Raw genomic sequence first — 17,953 nt, forward strand, 5'->3', positions numbered from 1 at the left:
TTATTGTATAGATACATACACACAATTAAGTAGTAGAAAAATGAAGTTTAATCATCCGTTACAGTTGTGTTATACCATATCATCATTTTAATATATCTTACACGTAACGAAAGTAAATAAAATATACGTATCGTATAATAATTAGAATTTTATTATATATATATCAGAATTTCAATTTCGGTGCATTTCAATTTTAAAAAGAGTATAAAATAATGTACATTTTAATGTTGTTCGTGAATAACATACATATTTTCATTACAAAAGTATCGTGTAACGTAGTACATACAGTACGAAAATGAATGCATTAATATTTTCGCGAGTGCTTTTCCTGCATAACAAAGTTCAATAAAAGCCAATGTAATGCAACATTATAAGTTAAATAGAAGAATGAAAGTATAATACGATGAAATTGTATATTATCACTCGTCATCGTCGCGAACACCACCACCTGGAACCTTTGGACCTCCAGCACGTTTTGCCATAATAATTTGATCGACTTTAAGTACAGTGCACGCAACGCTAACAGCATATTTTAAACCCCACTGTTTTGTTAGGAATAAGTCTAAGATTCCTTCTTTCTGAGTGTCAATAAGAGCTGCACCCTTTTGCTAAAAATGATTTTTGTAAACGCATTATATTGATAAACGAAACAATTACAAATGAATATTAAATACTTACGTCAATGTCAAAACCATATGTCTTTTTGCCTTGCTTATGCGCGACATAAAGTTTCGATATCAGTTCAGAAGTATGGCTTCCACTATTCTCTGCTAAAGTCCTTGGAAATATTTCTAAAGCAGTTGCAAATCTACGCGCTGCGTATTGTTCTAAACCTGATAGGGTATCCGCGTACTTAACAAGTTGCGAAGCTAGTTCAATTTCAGTAGCACCTGCACCAGGGACAAATCTTCCATCTCTTGTTATTCCTTTGAACGTATTAACACCATCATCGATAGCACGTTCGATATCATCCATATAATTTTCAGTGGATCCTCGTACAATTATAGTGCTAACACGACTGTCTTTGCTATTTATCGCAAATTTTACTACTAGTGTTTCTCCTAATTCCTCGATATATACCGAATCTGCGTATCCTAATTCATCTTTTGATGGTGGAATCTTAAAACGAATAGAAGCATTTAAAATCGTACCGTGTAATAAAGAAAAAATTAACACAGAATCAATTTATTTACCAATTTTGGAAGTGCAGTAGCACCAACAGTCTTACACAATCTTCTAATATCGAACTTGCTAGGTATGCGAACAGCCATTAAATCATATTTGTTCATATAATGTAAAACCATGTCGCCAAATTTTCCTCCTGAAACTATTACATTAACTCCACTGTCAGCAATTGCTTTCACTTGAGTTTCTAATAGGGATTCCTCTCCTCGAGAAAATTTCATCAGTTCTTCAGCTGATTTTATCAATACTGTTCCTTTTGTTTCAGTTTGCACAATGTCTACAGCACAGGTGTAGACAGCAATTTTAGCATTAGTCTTTTTTGTAACATCTCCTTCAACTTGTCTTTTGAATATCATTCCTTGTACAACCTGAGAACTAGATAAACCGCTTCCAAGTATTTTACAGACACGCACATTGTCTACATTGAAAGTAGTTTTCTCAGGTATAATGGATACGCAAGCTTGAGTGATAAGTGAACTAAGGAAATCTTCGTTTCCATATTGTTTACTCATAACAGCTGTTTTAATTCCAACTTTTACTGCTTTTTCATCTCGATAATCTTTTATTTCATAGACAACTAATGAGGGTAATATTTCCAATGCTTTTTCTAATGAAGCTTCATATCCTTCAACTATTTCAGAAACAGTGATTCCCTATCATACAGAACATTTTTGTATTTTTTATATTTAATTATCAAATATTGACTGTTTCACATTAATAATGATTATGGTAGTTACCAAACGAAGTAATTCCTCTGCAGCTTCAAGGAGTGCACCAGCAAAAATTACAACAAAATTTGTTCCATCCCCAACTTCTGCCTCTTGCATTTTTGAAGCTAAAACTAACAACTTAGCAGCTGGATGGTCAACTTCTAATTCATTAATGATTGTTGCAGCATCATTAGTAACAAATAATTTCTCAATGTGATTGATGATCATTTTATTCATGCCATTTGGACCATATGCAGTTCTTACAGTTTGTGCAAATTGTTTACATGCCGTTATATTTCTATACACTGCTTCTTCCAAACCTGAAAAATACTGATCAAAAGATAGAAACATATAAATGTGTACATTGCATTCCAATAATTAGATGCTAAATTTTTAACTAACATAACAAGTAAGGATTGTTGTGTTTAATAAAATAAACAAATTCAAGCTAGATACTTTGAAGTTTACTAAAGAATTTTATTTTACGAAATTCTGTTTCAAATTTTTGTTGGTTTTTCAAAGTTTTACATAATTAAATTGGCAATTAGAAGCTATAATGCGGTTGCAAGTAATTTCTGAGATAAGTAGGGATCTACAACTTATCTAAAATGCTACAGTCTGTATTATGACATAAAAAATATATGCAGTAGATGAATATATTATGCCTATAAAAGGTAACGTTCAGCAAAGCGTTGTATCACTTTCATTTTGTCGAGAAAATATTATTTGGGCATGATCTCATAATACGACGAAGAGGCCATGTAAATTACAGGTAGGAAATTTTATTGACGATACTTTTAACTTACACGTGCTCCTTCTTTGAGCATTTGGGCCATGCCCGGTGCTTTCGGTATATGCATAGCCATGGTTTTTTCGTAATTTAAACGTTTCTGTCTCACGTGTGATTCACAATTAATTGTAACTTCAATTTTCCGTCAAAAAAGACACGAAAGCGAGATAAAGAATCGAGATTTGTTTTTAGGACCAACTACTGAAACGACATCTGCTGGCGATAAGTGTAAAAATTGTACTATACAATAGTTTCTTGTATAGTTCATTTTTTATATTTTATTTAATGGTTTTATTAGAAAAGATTTGTCGATAAGTGAAAAATAATTCTGTTTTTTTTTTTTATAATATATATATTATAAGATTATTGAAAAGTCTCTAGTGCATGGAAACTATTGTTCCACAAGAATCAGCCTTAAGGGATAGGCTCTCTGTATAAAACTGTGATATGTTTTCGGAATTTTCAGGAAAAACAAATATTGTTTATAAAGTACTGTAAAATACAGCATACATTGTTAACAGTAAAATCGGTGAGTTTGGTTTCACGATTTTGAAACTTCTAGAAATATAAATTAATAGAAAGCTCGAATAATTGGCTTTATATTTGACAAATGTTTAACAGAAAATCCTGTTGCCTACGATTGTTATGGATATGGTGATCACAAGTTTGCAACAACAACGTCAAATTACGGAGCAGCTGCGTCGTGAAGCAGCTTTAAAGCGAATCACTGTCAGCAAAGCTGTGGAGGATATCATGAAGTACATCACAGAACACGAACAAGAGGATTGTCTCTTGGTTGGTTTTTCATCGCAGAAATCTAATCCCTTTCGTGAAAAAAGTTCATGTACCATTTTTTAAACTTGCTTGCTTAAAATGAAGCAAGAAAGGAGATCGTCAATTATCTTATCAACGTATAATTTATTACAGACATGAAAGTATTCCTATCATTCATATTCTAACATTTAAATAATCGAGTCAATTTAACAAATCAGTGTCATTACTAGTGCTTCTATACACAAATGAATCTATTTTTCTATTGATTGTGCGCATATGTCAAAAAAAGAATGTAAGGCAAACTTGGGAAGTACCACATTTTATTGCCATTGTATTGGCCTATTTTACATACACATGTTCGTGAAAAATGACAGATTATTTTATACAATGTTGAATTTATAGAATGTTTAAGAAAATTGCAATATGTATGTAACATTAACAAAAGGATATGTATCTGATATTCTGATATTCTGATTATAGTTAAATATCTCAAGTGCCTTCATACAACAAAGTAAATATATATTTATATAATTTATACTATCTACTACATAAATGGATATAACAATTGTAATACAATAAAAAGATGTAAACACTGAATTAATATAGTATTTTCATCATGAACATCAAAGTATAATTCTAGTTTTGAGGTTATGTCAGAAGTTATTCTTCATCAAGTATACCGCGGAAAGATAAAGTTTTAAAAACATTCGATTATACTATGTGAAAAAATAAATGTAATCATTAGCAAATTAAGTAATAACAAAGTAACAAAAAGACATTTAGAATAATAAATTTTAACTTGATAAAGAACATGTTGAAACTGATTGAACCTAGATATGGCTACAAAACTGTAAACATAACCTTCAATTTCGTTACCTAAATATATACTTATTTATAATACTACATATGAATATTATATGAATGGATAAAACGGTAACAGATATCAAGTATGTTTTCTATTAATTTAGTAACATTAGACAGTTACCAGTCAGTTCCAACACCTGAATTGGACGTAGTATTTTCACATTTTCGTGGAGCAGAGATTAGGCAAGTTCCAGTTATTCGAATATTTGGATCTACTCCTCGTGGAATAAAAACGTGTCTACATGTACATGGTGTATTCCCATACATGTACGTACCGTGTACGATAGAAAATAATGTCGACAGTTTCATGTACAAATTAGCAACAGCCATAGACTCTGCGATTAACGTATCTATGGGGTCTGCAGTGTCTAATAATCAACATGTTTATAAAATTCAAAAAGTTTCTGGAATTCCCCTTTATGGATTTCACAAGACAGAGCATTTATTTTTTAAAATTTATTTTTACAACCCAGCAATGATTAAACGTGCAGCTGATCTTTTACAAAATGGTATGATACTTAGTCATAGTTTGCAACCACATGAAGCTCATATTCCTTTTATTTTGCAATTTATGATGGACTATAATCTTTATGGTATGAGCTTAATAAATTTAAAAGATGTTAAACACAGACAATGCATGTATACAGATTCGAAAGAGAATTCCCAGAATGAAAACTCATTGTCTTTTTCTAATTCAGAAAAGTATCTCCCTGGATCTGTGATTAGACAGAGTACATGCAAATTAGAAGTAGATGCACAAGCAACTGACATACTTAATAGACAAGAAATTCAGAATGTTTTAGATATAAATCCTGGTATTGCAGCAATCTGGAACAATGAAAAATGTAGAAGAGAAGCTAATGGCTTACCAGATGTTGAATCGCAACTATTGTATTCAAATACCAATGATAGAGTTTATGCTGCAACAGATAATGATATTTATCAAGAGGAAAGGTTAGCGCAAAGGTTACAAGCTATTTCACAAATTAGTGAAACTGTAACATCTGCAACATCGAGTACAGTCAGTTATCCTCTAGAAGTAGGAAATGAAGATAATCTGATTAATGCTTCATGTGTATTAGATCATTTCAAATTATCCGTATTAGATGAAGAAAGTAAAGATGAAATAGACTTGAACAATCAACTGTTAGGCTTTGAAAAGCCTAATATATCAAAACAGACTTCACTTCTTGATTGGAGCTTGGAGACCAGTATTTTAGATACAGGAGATATCCATTTAGTGGAAATACTAGCTAATTTAGCAGGACCAAATGAAAAGGACAAAATTGTAGATGATGACAGTATGCTAGGTTCTCAGTATTCTATATTGAGTAATCAAATCAAACAAGATAATGAGGATGATGAAGATGATGAAGTTGAAAATCTAAATATTACAAGTTTTGATTTAGATAGCCTTAGTTCATGGAATTCAGATACTAAACCCTCTACTGAATCATATGTACCTGAAATTGGAAATAAAGAAGAAGAAATTAACAAAGATACAGCAGGCATACTTGAGAATAATATTGAAGATATATCTCTATCGAGTTTTCCACAGTATGATGGTTTGAATGATCTATTTTTAAAAGATGAAAACCATTTTTCAAAGAAGCCTGCTGTTAATAAAGTAAAAAAATGGAAGAAAACATGTAAAAAATTAGAAACAAAATCAAAAGATACAAACAAAATTCAAAGATATAGTGACCTTTTGCCAAAAAAGACACTAACGTTTCAATTAAATTTCAATGAAGTATCAAACATGAACAACAAATTATGGCGAATTTTAAGTAAATTAGATCACCAAGATTTAGATGTTTATGATGTAGATGAGGTAGTGCATGCATTATCATTAATTGATTATGCAAATTTAAACAAGTCTACTAATCAAATTAATCTTGATAAATCACATTTTAAAATCAACGATCGTACGATCGAATTAAGCATACCAGCACTTGATGGTAATGCAAGTGATAGCTCTAGCGAATCTGAGTTAGATCAAGACATTACCATTGATAGACAAGAGAAACGCATTTGTGTTTACAAATCAAGCACAAAATCTAAAAAAGAAGCAAATGTTCATTCTTCGTTAAAAAAACGGAGAATAGAGCTTGAAAATTCTGATTTTGGTTCTCCTCGTAAACGCCGGAATATTTGTTCAAATTTATTAGAAAATGAATTGCATTATACTCCAACTAAAATACGAAGCATACAAAATCATTCTTTATTAGGAAAATATTCTCCTCTCAGTATAAAAATATTATCTCCAAAAGCAGAGAGAAATTTAGAAAAAAATTCATCTATAGATGAACCTTCGAGTTCAAAATCAACTTGTACAACTCCAAAGCGAAATAGTAATAAATTGAGAATGGATTTACTTCACAATAAAGTTTGTGGTCTGAGTTCCATCTCAGTAAGCTCTAAGCACAATCAATGTGTAAGTATTAGCAATCAATCTGAATCTCTTGATTCAGAGAAAGAAGAATGTAATAATACTAAAAATAATAAAGAGGTTCGTAAGCGATTAAGCTTTTGGGATACTAATGAGAAGATAATTGATTGTACAACGATTAATATTGATGAATGCCATTCTGAACATTCGTCAGAGAATGAAGAAAGAAAAATTGAAATTCCTTTTGAAAGTGAAAACGATATTTGTAATATAACATATACGCAATATCTTAACGAAAAATTGAAATCACAATTAGACAATCCAAATTCTGTATCAGTAGAAATTAGAAGTGGAATTACAAAAGATAAAATAATCAGTATCACTACTAAATATAATCCACCAAGTAGAGAAAGAGTTATAAACACTATGAAGACATATGATATTTCAGAATGTAAATCAAGTGGACCATTCTTTAGCAATAAAGTTGACCTTGTGAAACAAAAAGAAAGTTCAAATAAAAACACCAGCATTAACGATTCGATTTCATTTAAATCCAACTTGTTCGGAATTACGGGTATTAAGCTTTGGCGTAGAATGAAAATAAACGAATTTTATCCTTCTGGAGCAAGTATAAAGTCTCGCGATATAAAAAGAGTTCTTGCAGGATATAATTCGATAATAATACTACCGCTTTTTCATCCACCGACACCGAAACACGTTAGAACTTGGTTACGAGCAAAAAAATATTTATTAGAAAGAAATAATAAAGAGAATGAAATAAGAAATAATTCTGATGTAAAAGATACCAAGGAGACAGAGACAAATTCATCAAATTCAAATTGTGATAAAAAGTTGATAGAGTATGTTGATATTGAAAAACATAATTCAATCAATGAAAAGTTCACTAATAATAAAGATACAAAAGCAGAGTCGCAAAATTGTAACAGTTCAAAATATTCAGATGGATCTAACGATACTCTCAATCCTTCTTTAGAGAAAATGCTTGAAAATCCATTGTTATTTAAAAATAATGACACACAGCAACATTTAGGAATTTCATATGGGCAGATTGAATATACTATCAAAGGACATAGTGGTAATGTCGGAGACGAAAATTTTCAAAATGCCAAAGGCCTTACTGTTGTAAATATTAACTTCGAAAATGAGACCTTATATAATACTGCTAATTATTAATATTCCTAAAATGTCATATTTAAATTATTACAGCATCAATATCTGACGCTATTATCTGTGGAAATACATGTTGTCACACGTGGGAAACTTCTACCTGATCCAGAACATGATTCAATCGGAGCAATATTTTATGCTATTCACAATGATACTCCATTATCCACACATACTGAACAAATAAAACATGGTACATGTTAAAGTATCATCCTTCATGAGTTTTTATAAAAAATTCGCGACTAACGGTAAGAATAATGTTGTTTCAGGTGCTGTTGTTGTGAATTGTTCTATACCTAATTCAAAAGTAAAAAGTATTTATTCGACTAGTACTACATGTCCTACATCGTACGTCGTAAGTGAAGAGGATTTATTAAATAGTCTGATAACATTAATTAGATATTGTGACCCAGATATTTTAGTTGGTTGGGAAATAGAATCTCTTTCATGGGGTTACATTCTACAGAGAGCATCTTGTATCGGCTTCAATAATTTCATATGGCAAATTTCGAGAATTGCAAATGTCGCTCCTACCTATAAAGGAAAACCATCAGACAAAGACAATTTAACTGATACAAAAATACCAGGTCGAATTATTCTTGATGTTTGGAGAATAATGCGACATGAAATACCATTATTGGACTACACATTTGAAAATATTATGTATAATGTTTTACGAGAAAGAATTTCATGTCCTCCTTTCCAAACTTTAACAGAGTGGTGGAAGCATAAAAATATATCAATATGGTGGAGAGTTATTACACATTATATTACAAGAGTTATTGGCACACTGAGAATATTGATACATCGTGATATTATTGGACGAACATGCGAACATGCACGACTTTTTGGAATTCAGTTTTACGAAGTTTTCTCACGAGGTTCTCAATTTCGAGTTGAATCAATGATGCTAAGGCTCGCGAAACCTTTGAATTACATTCCTGTTTCACCATCTATACAACAACGAGCAAATATGCGAGCACCCGGATCTCTACCACTTATCATGGAACCAGAATCTGTATTTTATACTGATCCATTGATAGTTCTTGATTTTCAAAGCTTGTATCCAAGCATTATTATTGCTTATAATTATTGCTTTTCTACATGCTTAGGTCGTGTAGAGCATATTGGACATCACGAACCATTCGAGTTTGGTGCGACTACGTTAAGAGTGAAAAAAAGCACTGCTCAAAAGTTACAAGGAAAAATAAATTTCTCACCTTGTGGGGTAGCCTTCGTAAAACCAGAAATACGACTCGGAATATTGCCGCGTATGCTCACAGAAATTTTAAATACACGATTAATGGTGAAAGAATCCATGAAAATTCATGGAAATGAAAATTCTGTATTGCAGCGTATTCTTTATTCGCAACAGCTAGGTCTCAAATTAATTGCAAATGTTACTTATGGTTATACAGCTGCTAATTTTAGCGGAAGAATGCCTTGTATCGAAGTATGTACAATATACACGATTAATATATAAGTAATATATTTCATAAATATGTAACTGAATTAATTATATTTCTAATAATATTTTAGATTGGAGATAGCGTTGTTAGTAAAGGTAGAGAGACATTAGAACGAGCAATTAAAATCGTAGAATCTACACCAAAATGGGGAGCACAAGTCGTTTATGGAGATACAGATTCATTATTTATTCTTCTGCCTGGAAAATCAAGAAAAGATGCATTTATTATTGGAGCAGAAATTGCCGATACCGTTACCGCAGCCAATCCTCCCCCTGTAAAACTTAAATTTGAAAAAATTTTACAGCCAGCAATATTACAAACTAAAAAAAGATATTGCGGTTACATGTACGAATTTCCTGAGCAAACAGAACCCAAATATTTAGCTAAGGGTATTGAAACTGTCCGTAGAGATGGTTGTCCAGCTGTAGCTAAAATACTGGAAAAGTCATTGAAGATTTTGTTTGACACTAAAGACCTCTCTTTACTGAAACTATACGTTACTAGGCAATTTGATAAAATTTTATGCAGGAAAATATCAATTGAAGACTTAACATTTGCAAAGGAATTTCGTGGTTTACGTGGTTATAAAACGAATGCTTGCGTGCCTGCATTAGAACTAACGCGAAGATTAATACGAAAAGATCCTCGAGCTATACCTCGCACCGGTGAAAGAGTACGATACGTTATAGTAGCTGGTGCTCCAAATCAACCACTTATTCATTGTGTGCGAACTCCAATGGAAGTGATTGTAGATGAGGGTTTAAATCCAAATTCTGTCTATTATATAACTAAAGTTATTATACCACCTCTTAATCGATGTTTAAATCTAATTGGAGTCGATGTTAATACATGGTATAATAGATATAGAATATTCTACTTTTACATTACATTACATATTATTCTAAATACTGATCCTACATTACATTTTCAGGTATAAAGAAATGTCTCATCGGCAAATATCCGATAAAGCAGTTAATTTGTTTACAGACAATCAAAAGTTAACTATTCGACAGTTTTTCAGTTCTGTTACATGTGCCTCTTGCGGAGATAAAACGCAGAAGGACATTTGCGCGAATTGCATGGTACATTCAAGTCAAACAGTAACTATTCTACACGAAAAGATACGATGGTTGGAACGCGCTCATTCCGAACTTACTGCTGTAAATATATAATTTCTATATTTCACTTTCTATATAAACACTTTTAACCATTCGCATAATTTTTTTCTAGATTTGTCAGTCTTGTACCGGTTACTTGGAAAATATAAAATGTGAATCATTGAATTGCCCAGTATTATATCGTTTATCTCAAGCTCGAAGAGATCTTATACAAATACCTTATTTAAACAATATTATCTGTGATGGTGGTATAGAAAGAAGGAATACAACATAGTAATGTTTATTTTGGTTTGCTAAATTGTATACACTTTAATTTTTATAATTATAGCGAAAATTATTTTTATATGCTAGAAAAATAAATTGTAGTATAGATATTTAATGTATCGAATTTTCGAATTAAATTTCGTGGCATTAGCTTGAAAATGGCGGATCCTAACCTTAACGTTACTTCATGACTCTAATGATAGGATCTCTGTAGTCACAGATTCATTCTGTTTCAATCGTGCTATCTTTAAGTATATTAAGTAGTTTATGATTTCCCGTAAGAGAAGAGCCTTCGATTAGCTTTGATCACGCTTCTTCGTTGAAATTGAAAGAAGTTCTATTCATCGGATTCGATAACCATGTCGTTAAAAACTTAGTATCATCATTAAAATACGTATACCTTTGTTAGAAATTAAATCCAGTATCATCTCTAATGTATACCTTTCCCGCGCAGTGCTATTTTGAAAATAGCTGTTTATTAAATGATAATTAAGTGATTCCGTCGTTAAACAATAACCGATTGGAATTCAAACATTTATCATTTCTGTGTAGATTTACTATCTGCTTTATTAATAGACAAATATTTTTGGAATTACGTTAAATGCTGCATTTTATCACAATCATTATGACTATTCGTTTCGCTGATATCCTGCAAATTGCAATATTAATATGTTCATTGCGATCCAAATTTGACTGAATATGCATTTATAAATTAGAAAAATTGATAGACTTAGCTTGGTATATAGGATTAGCTTAAATCTGTTGTGACGTTACGGAAGAACATTTACAAAATTTGTACGTATTATTTTTCGTCTTATCAGTTAATCATGTACAGGTTATTCCTGAGATATAATGTTATATACTATGTACTATGTTTTGTACATGTATTGGATTTATTTAATTAATCTTAAGTGTTTGTTTTCAATGGGTTATTGTCAATTCATTATTTGATGTCTTGATGGATTCTTTAGTGGATACAATGTCGAAGCGTAATAAGTCACCTGACAGTAAACAATGCTGTTTCTGTGGACTATCAGAGGATAATGAACTAGAATTTGGAAAGATCTACAAACATGGTGATATTGTCACCCATTATTATTGCTTGGTATATAATTCATTACACAGTTAAATATAAATTTGTAATATAATATGCATGCAAGTATTTTAAATCTATATTATTTTAAATTTATAGCTTTTATCATCAAACATGGAACAAAAAGGAACTGATAGTGAGGGCATTTTGGGCTTTTTAGCATTTGATATACAAAAAGAATTACGTAGAGGAAAAAGATTGGTAATTATAATTATGTAAATACAAGTGAAAGGTTTCAGAAAAGAAATTAAAATTTTTTATTTTTTTAAGGTATGCACGTATTGTAAGAGAAATGGTGCCACTTTGGGGTGTTGTAATACTAAATGTAAACGAATATTTCATTATCCTTGTGGATTAAGGGCTGGGACCTTAAACCAGTTTTTTGGTGAATTTAGGTATATAACTTGTGATTCATATTTTGTTTAAAATTTAAATGTTATTAAGAAATGGAAATATTAGTATGGATTATGATCTTCCAGGTCATTTTGTAAATATCATAGACCAAAACAGAAAATAGATCCTCAAGTAACAAACGAATTAGCAAAAACCAATGAAGTGAATTGTTATATCTGTTATGACAGTGTGAATTCTAGCGATATAATTAATACAATATGGGCTCCGTGTTGTAAAAAAAATGCCTGGTTTCATAGAAAATGTGTTCAAGTAAGATGATATATTGTACATTACTTTATTTTTTGAAACATATAAAGGTGATTTAAAATTAAAAAAAAAATTTTGTATTTTAGCAACTTGCTGTAAGTGCTGGTTATTTTTTTAAATGCCCTTTATGCAATGATAAGAAAACATTTCAAGAAGCAATGTTAGAGTTTGGTATTTTTATTCCTAGTCAGTAAGTGAAAAATAAATGTATAATTTATACTAAATACCGAGTCATAGGTAATAATTAATAAGATACTTTGTTTTCAGAGATGCTTCTTGGGAACTTGAGCCAAATGCATTTCACGAACTTTTACATAGACATGATCAATGTGATGCTCCTATATGTCTTTGTCCTAAAGGTAGAAAATATACAAGTTTTAATGCGTAAGTGAAAATGTGCTCTGTTTACATTTTATACAATTGGATAAACAGCTTCGTATTTCTTTTCTGTGAAAATATATTTTAACAGGAAATGGGAACTGGCACTTTGTCGAACCTGTGGTTCTCAAGGAATTCACATGGCTTGTGGACAACTTAAATGGGCTAATCCTGTTTGGGACTGTTCAGAATGTATCTCTATACTAAGTAAGCTATAGATGAATATTCCTTTTTTTAACAAATGAACTTACCAATATACTTAACTAGAAATAAAGTCGCTATTGTTATATTTTCTTTCTTTTTCTTCTATACAGGTAAATCTACAGAAACTACAAATTCAAACACAACTAGAAGTATGTTACAACAGTATGTATTGATTCTTTTGATCTGTTTATTAATTTTACGTATTTAACTATTAAAATAATTGGAAATTATTTAATTAGGATTAACACTGACTCAGAAGATAGCGACAGTGACATTTCTGTTGGAAAAGAATCACCTCCGCCATTTATATCAAATATGTCAATTTCTACTTCTACAATACATACATCTACTGTTAAACAACGTCCTGGTCCACGGACATTTAAAATAAAACAACAACTTAAAGCAGCTAGAGAAATGCAAATGTTAGTATTAATGAGTTAACAGCTATTACACTTTATTGTGTAATATACTAAATTCTTTTATGCTAACAAAAATGTATTTTTAATGTCGATCAGAATGCAATTAAGCAATAGTTGTAAGGAAGGAACTAGTATAGGAATCTTGGACTCGACACATGTAGAGGAATCAACTAGTACTAACGAAAATGCTAAGATGAAATTTGATGTGTTATTAGAAGAGGAAATAACGGAAGCATTATCAGCTCCATCGAGTGATAATGTAATTATGCTTGATAGCGATGACGACGTTGTAGAGGTAGATATATAAATACATTAAAGTTCACGTAACTGTTACATTAGATATACAGAATATACCATTCGTATGTATTTATTTATTCGTAAAAATGCTCACACGTTTTTTACAGGTCATTGATAATAGTTCATTAAAAAATACACCAGTTACCCTTAATGTTAACGAAACTGAAACAAAAAATTTATCTCAATCCAGAAATGAAATTCCAGAAATGAATACGATACGTAATTATAATCTACAAACAATAGGGAAATTAATACACATAAATGATACGAGACAGAGTTTTAATAATAATTTTTTAAGAAGTAACTCAAATGTTACTAGATCTGTTCTTTCAAACGAAAACAGTTTACAAAATGAGGTTATATCTGATAGCTTAAAAGAGACGATACATCCGAACAAAGAAAGTGAATACAAATGTGTTGACATCTTTCCTGACATAAAAATTACAAATGTAATTTCTTTGACACCTGAAGAATTTGAAAAGGTGCCATGTACAGTTGAAGAACAGAAAGAAAACAATGTTGAGTGCTTAAAATCACACTATAGTAATGAATTATTAAGTAGTACACCAGTATTTCAGTCTTTGCTTTCTCCAAGTAGTTGTTCAATGTCAAATTTAAAAAGAAAATTTGACGATACTTTCAATTCAACAACTACACTTGAAGATAAATCTAAAAGAACAAGAAACCTCAATACACACGAACTAGAGCAACAATCAGATTCATTTAGAAGTCTCGAAACTGCCAATAGATCTATTACACCTGTAAATAATGTTTCAACTTCGACATTTGCTAAAAATTGTGTCCAAATTAATAATAATATGTATGATACTTCTGCAAATATACCTAATATTAAAAGCATAGATCAATTGCACATTCAAGTCAAACACACTTGTGTTACAAACAATCATGCATTAAATAAACAGACATCTAATGCAGAATGTTCTGTTGTGGACAAGTGCATATTATATGATGTAAGTGATGCATCAAAATATAAGGAAGAAGAAAAAAACGTCGCAAATGAAGGATACACAACAAATGTAAGTAATATGCTCTATATTAAAAATGAATGAATTGATATTAATATAAAATATATTCAATAATTCATATGCACGGGAAGGTATAGAAGTGTTAAATTTTAATAATCTTGCTCTGTACCCTGTGCAATACATTTGATGTAAATGTCAATAATAGAATAAAATAAAATCTGAAATCGTTAATCCTTAAACTGTATGATCTTTTGAAGTACACCATTTTATATAGCAAAGTTTTTTTTTACTTTCGTATATTTTAATTAAGTAGTATTATTAAGTTATTCCATATGTAATTGATTTAAGAATTAAATATTAAACAATCTTTAAAATCTTCAAAGTTATTCAGATAAAAGATAAAAAAAAAAGTGCTGATAAGAAAACCTTGAATACGAATAAAACAGAAGCTAAATTAATTATGGAATGACCTAACATACACAAAGCTGTTTTGCACTGCAGTTTAAGGATTAATTCTGTTGAAAAGTAGGGTACGGGGATATTGTATCATTATATTCATTTAATAAACAATATGTTTTGTTTGTAAAATTAAAAAAACAGACGTAAATATATACAGCATGAACAAGCATCTTTTATTTAGGTGTTCTTCAGTATAATAGACAATAAAAATGCAATGTTTGACTTAAAAACACAACATTTTTTTGTAATCAATTCTAGTCAATAAGAATAATAAGTTTTATTTCACTTGTTAGGCCAAATATTGCATTTATATAACTCATTATACTAAGGAGATCCTATATCTTTAATTGAAATGTTTATTAATAAACTATGCTTGTTTATGCTAGCCGTATCCATTTCCCCGTACCTTCTTTTGAATGTATAACTTGGAATTCTAACAGTGTGACGGGGATGCAGGCACCAGACCTGCTGCTAAATCAAGATATCAGAAGTACGCAAATGCTACAAGGATTGATCCTACAGAAGAATTTATCAAATTGGATCGCATCCTCTCACCATCAGACAAGTCAGGTGACTCAGATAAATGGAAATCACAAAACGATACTGAGATGTGAGTATTATAAATCATCTTTAATCGCATCTGAACATGTACGATTTTCTTATATCAATTTGTATGTTTTTTTCTTATTCTTCATGTGGATAAAATATTGGGTAAGTGATTTAAAAACTTTAAGTATACGACGAAAATATGTAAACAATTTCTATGAATTGTAGGGCAACCATTTCAATGCATAGGACACCAAATGCCATGTCCAGCAATCTTTCCCACGAAAAAAGAAATGGAAAAACCGAATGTAATAACAATCGATTGATACCAGAATACATACGTTTACGTGACCTTAAGTTTCGTGTATATAATCCGAATAATTTACAGGTAGCATTATATTTTCATAAAATATATAATTATCATCATCATGAATTAAAAATATTTTACCAGATGTATGTTACTCATATATGATTTACATTTGTTATGCAGATGACCTTATACGATAAATTTTCTGTAAATATTAATATGGAAAGTGCAACTAACACGAAAAAAAACATGAAACTTGACGCATCTTCACGGAAGGCTGTCCAGCAGAAAGTTCTTAAAATGCAAAGTGAAACATCTTCAAATTTCAGATCTGGAAATGTTTTCCACAGTATTTCATCTACTTATAACAAAGATAAGACTAAGTATAATGTGTTTATTAACGATCAATCTGAAAGTTTTCGCGACGATGCAAAGGAGAACCTGGATCCAATAATAACGATACCTTGTAAAAGTATAACAGATAATTCAGTTACGAGTACAACTGCAGTTGCTAATAATTTAACTGTTTCTACGAATAGTAATAATCACAGTGAAGATGAAAATTCGACGCATTTTGTACACAACACGTCCAAAATAATCGAGGAAGATAACTGGCGCAACCGAGAAAATTTAGTTAATAACATTAATATAGTTAACAATGCAGAGAATACGTTTGATGTAGAAGAACGTATTAATGCAACACCATATGCGACTGTACATTCTAATGAGAAACATTTTAGAAATATTAGTGATATGCAAAATATTCAAAGTTTAAACTCTGATCACGTAACAAGTAGTATAGGCGAGAAGCGTAACGTCAAAATAGGTATAAGAAATGATTCTTTTGAGTCGACAAAATTAGTCCATCGGGCATTATATTTCGAGGATCGTGTAAATTCGAAGACGGAGAATAAGACGAAAAGTATGATTGAAACATGTTTCAAAATAAGTATCGATTTAAAAAAGATAGAAAACTTTATCGATAATAACCCAGATTTGTTCTTTATATACAAAAAGAAGGATGACGAACGATGTTTCGAAAAATTAGACTTTTTAAAGGAACGGACTGATACAACAGAAACAATTAATATATCAACCAAACATATAACCTTACCTAAAAATAAAGTAGCAGAATTGAAAAATCAAATAAATGAAGATAATAAAAAAACTGAAGACGTAATAGGTACAGAAAATTTAGCGCAAGAACCAAGATATATTAAAAATTCTCTACGTAATAATCAAAAACGTGATTTGCAGCGTACTAATAATCATTTTGAAAAACAATGTATTTTCAATAGATAACGTAACGTAAATATATATATATTATATATATAGAATAAATATATTTTAAAACTTCTGAAAGTATTAGTTTAAACGAGTTATTAAACAGATTCGTTCACAATGTTGGTACAGATATCATTTTTGTACTTACTATTACTGGTACTTACTTTACTTATTATAAAAATTGTAATATTATAACCTTTTATCGATCTTGTAAAATTGTATAACACAGTAAATTGATATTGCCATTTTAGAAAGTGCTATAATTATTTATCGTGCTTTTTAACAGTATATAAAAGAGACTGTACATGTATATTCATTAAATAAATATTTAATTTAAACTTTCAAAACATTCGCTGCTAAGGCAAACAGGACAGCATTTGTTGTCATATACATAATGTACCTAATCTTTTTGAGAACTTGATTCTTGCCTAAATCTAACACTTACCATTTCAATACGGTTTAGACTTATCACTGCAAGGGCCATAAACCACATCAGTATTTTCACACGTTATGTGGTATCTTACTTGCTTCATATGAAAGAACTAAATGTTAAAAAGTAGCAGTGAACATAT

General features: G+C 30.5%; 4 protein-coding genes across 8 annotated transcripts; 3 read left to right on the top strand and 1 right to left on the bottom strand.

Annotated features, from left to right (window-relative positions):
- Nucleotides 1–130: 130 nt before the first annotated feature.
- Nucleotides 131–2,860, bottom strand: LOC128888702 (T-complex protein 1 subunit theta). The gene is made up of 5 exons (XM_054145764.1): nt 2,702–2,860; nt 1,923–2,225; nt 1,194–1,838; nt 679–1,119; nt 131–608 (listed from the first exon to the last, which is right to left on the bottom strand). Exons 1-5 carry the CDS (start codon nt 2,759–2,761, stop codon nt 420–422), a joined length of 1,638 nt encoding a protein of 545 aa, XP_054001739.1. The 5' UTR covers nt 2,762–2,860; the 3' UTR covers nt 131–419.
- Nucleotides 2,861–3,053: 193 nt separating this feature from the next.
- On the top strand, nt 3,054–4,056 carry LOC128888708 (guanine nucleotide-binding protein subunit gamma-1). Its single transcript, XM_054145779.1, has 2 exons — nt 3,054–3,214; nt 3,307–4,056. Exon 2 carries the CDS (start codon nt 3,331–3,333, stop codon nt 3,541–3,543), a length of 213 nt encoding a protein of 70 aa, XP_054001754.1. The 5' UTR covers nt 3,054–3,214; nt 3,307–3,330; the 3' UTR covers nt 3,544–4,056.
- Nucleotides 4,057–4,195: 139 nt separating this feature from the next.
- LOC128888693 (DNA polymerase zeta catalytic subunit) lies at nt 4,196–10,901 on the top strand. 2 transcript variants are annotated; one of them, XM_054145743.1, is made up of 7 exons: nt 4,494–4,590; nt 5,148–7,855; nt 7,940–8,090; nt 8,167–9,350; nt 9,437–10,218; nt 10,298–10,526; nt 10,597–10,899. In XM_054145743.1, exons 1-7 carry the CDS (start codon nt 4,566–4,568, stop codon nt 10,756–10,758), a joined length of 5,241 nt encoding a protein of 1,746 aa, XP_054001718.1. In that variant the 5' UTR covers nt 4,494–4,565; the 3' UTR covers nt 10,759–10,899. The 2 variants fall into 2 exon arrangements, with proteins under 2 accessions (XP_054001717.1, XP_054001718.1); XM_054145742.1 differs by having other exon boundaries at nt 4,196–7,855; nt 10,597–10,901.
- Nucleotides 10,902–11,026: 125 nt separating this feature from the next.
- On the top strand, nt 11,027–17,938 carry LOC128888695 (uncharacterized protein PF3D7_1120600-like). Of its 4 annotated transcripts, none has more exons than XM_054145748.1 (15): nt 11,027–11,109; nt 11,720–11,853; nt 11,941–12,042; nt 12,112–12,236; nt 12,321–12,504; nt 12,588–12,691; nt 12,769–12,885; nt 12,971–13,086; nt 13,194–13,245; nt 13,323–13,505; nt 13,599–13,797; nt 13,907–14,836; nt 15,685–15,854; nt 16,019–16,178; nt 16,281–17,938. In XM_054145748.1, the coding sequence occupies exons 2-15, from the start codon at nt 11,728–11,730 to the stop codon at nt 17,397–17,399; spliced, it is 3,687 nt and encodes a 1,228-aa protein (XP_054001723.1). In that variant the 5' UTR covers nt 11,027–11,109; nt 11,720–11,727; the 3' UTR covers nt 17,400–17,938. The 4 variants fall into 4 exon arrangements, with proteins under 4 accessions (XP_054001723.1, XP_054001721.1, XP_054001720.1 ...); XM_054145746.1 differs by having other exon boundaries at nt 11,044–11,543; XM_054145745.1 differs by having other exon boundaries at nt 11,044–11,853.
- Nucleotides 17,939–17,953: the final 15 nt, after the last annotated feature.

This window comes from Hylaeus anthracinus, unplaced genomic scaffold, assembly GCF_026225885.1.
Source record: "Hylaeus anthracinus isolate JK02 unplaced genomic scaffold, UHH_iyHylAnth1.0_haploid 11994, whole genome shotgun sequence".
Classification (NCBI taxonomy): Eukaryota; Metazoa; Arthropoda; class Insecta; order Hymenoptera; family Colletidae; genus Hylaeus; species Hylaeus anthracinus.

Coding starts and splice junctions, on each gene's coding strand:
- LOC128888702 (XM_054145764.1), bottom strand. CDS start 2,761: ATGGCTATGCATATACCGAAAGCACCGGGCATGGCCCAAATGCTCAAA. Junction 2,226..2,701: donor TGCTCAAAGAAGGAGCACGT/GTAAGTTAAAAG, acceptor TCTTTTGATCAG/TATTTTTCAGGTTTGGAAGA. Junction 1,839..1,922: donor CAGAGGAATTACTTCGTTTG/GTAACTACCATA, acceptor TCTGTATGATAG/GGAATCACTGTTTCTGAAAT.
- LOC128888708 (XM_054145779.1), top strand. CDS start 3,331: ATGGATATGGTGATCACAAGTTTGCAACAACAACGTCAAATTACGGAG.
- LOC128888693 (XM_054145742.1), top strand. CDS start 4,409: ATGTTTTCTATTAATTTAGTAACATTAGACAGTTACCAGTCAGTTCCA. Junction 7,856..7,939: donor ATGCCAAAGGCCTTACTGTT/GTAAATATTAAC, acceptor AAATTATTACAG/CATCAATATCTGACGCTATT. Junction 8,091..8,166: donor TACTGAACAAATAAAACATG/GTACATGTTAAA, acceptor ATGTTGTTTCAG/GTGCTGTTGTTGTGAATTGT.
- LOC128888695 (XM_054145745.1), top strand. CDS start 11,707: ATGGATTCTTTAGTGGATACAATGTCGAAGCGTAATAAGTCACCTGAC. Junction 12,692..12,768: donor GGTATTTTTATTCCTAGTCA/GTAAGTGAAAAA, acceptor CTTTGTTTTCAG/AGATGCTTCTTGGGAACTTG. Junction 14,837..15,684: donor ATGAAGGATACACAACAAAT/GTAAGTAATATG, acceptor GAATTCTAACAG/TGTGACGGGGATGCAGGCAC.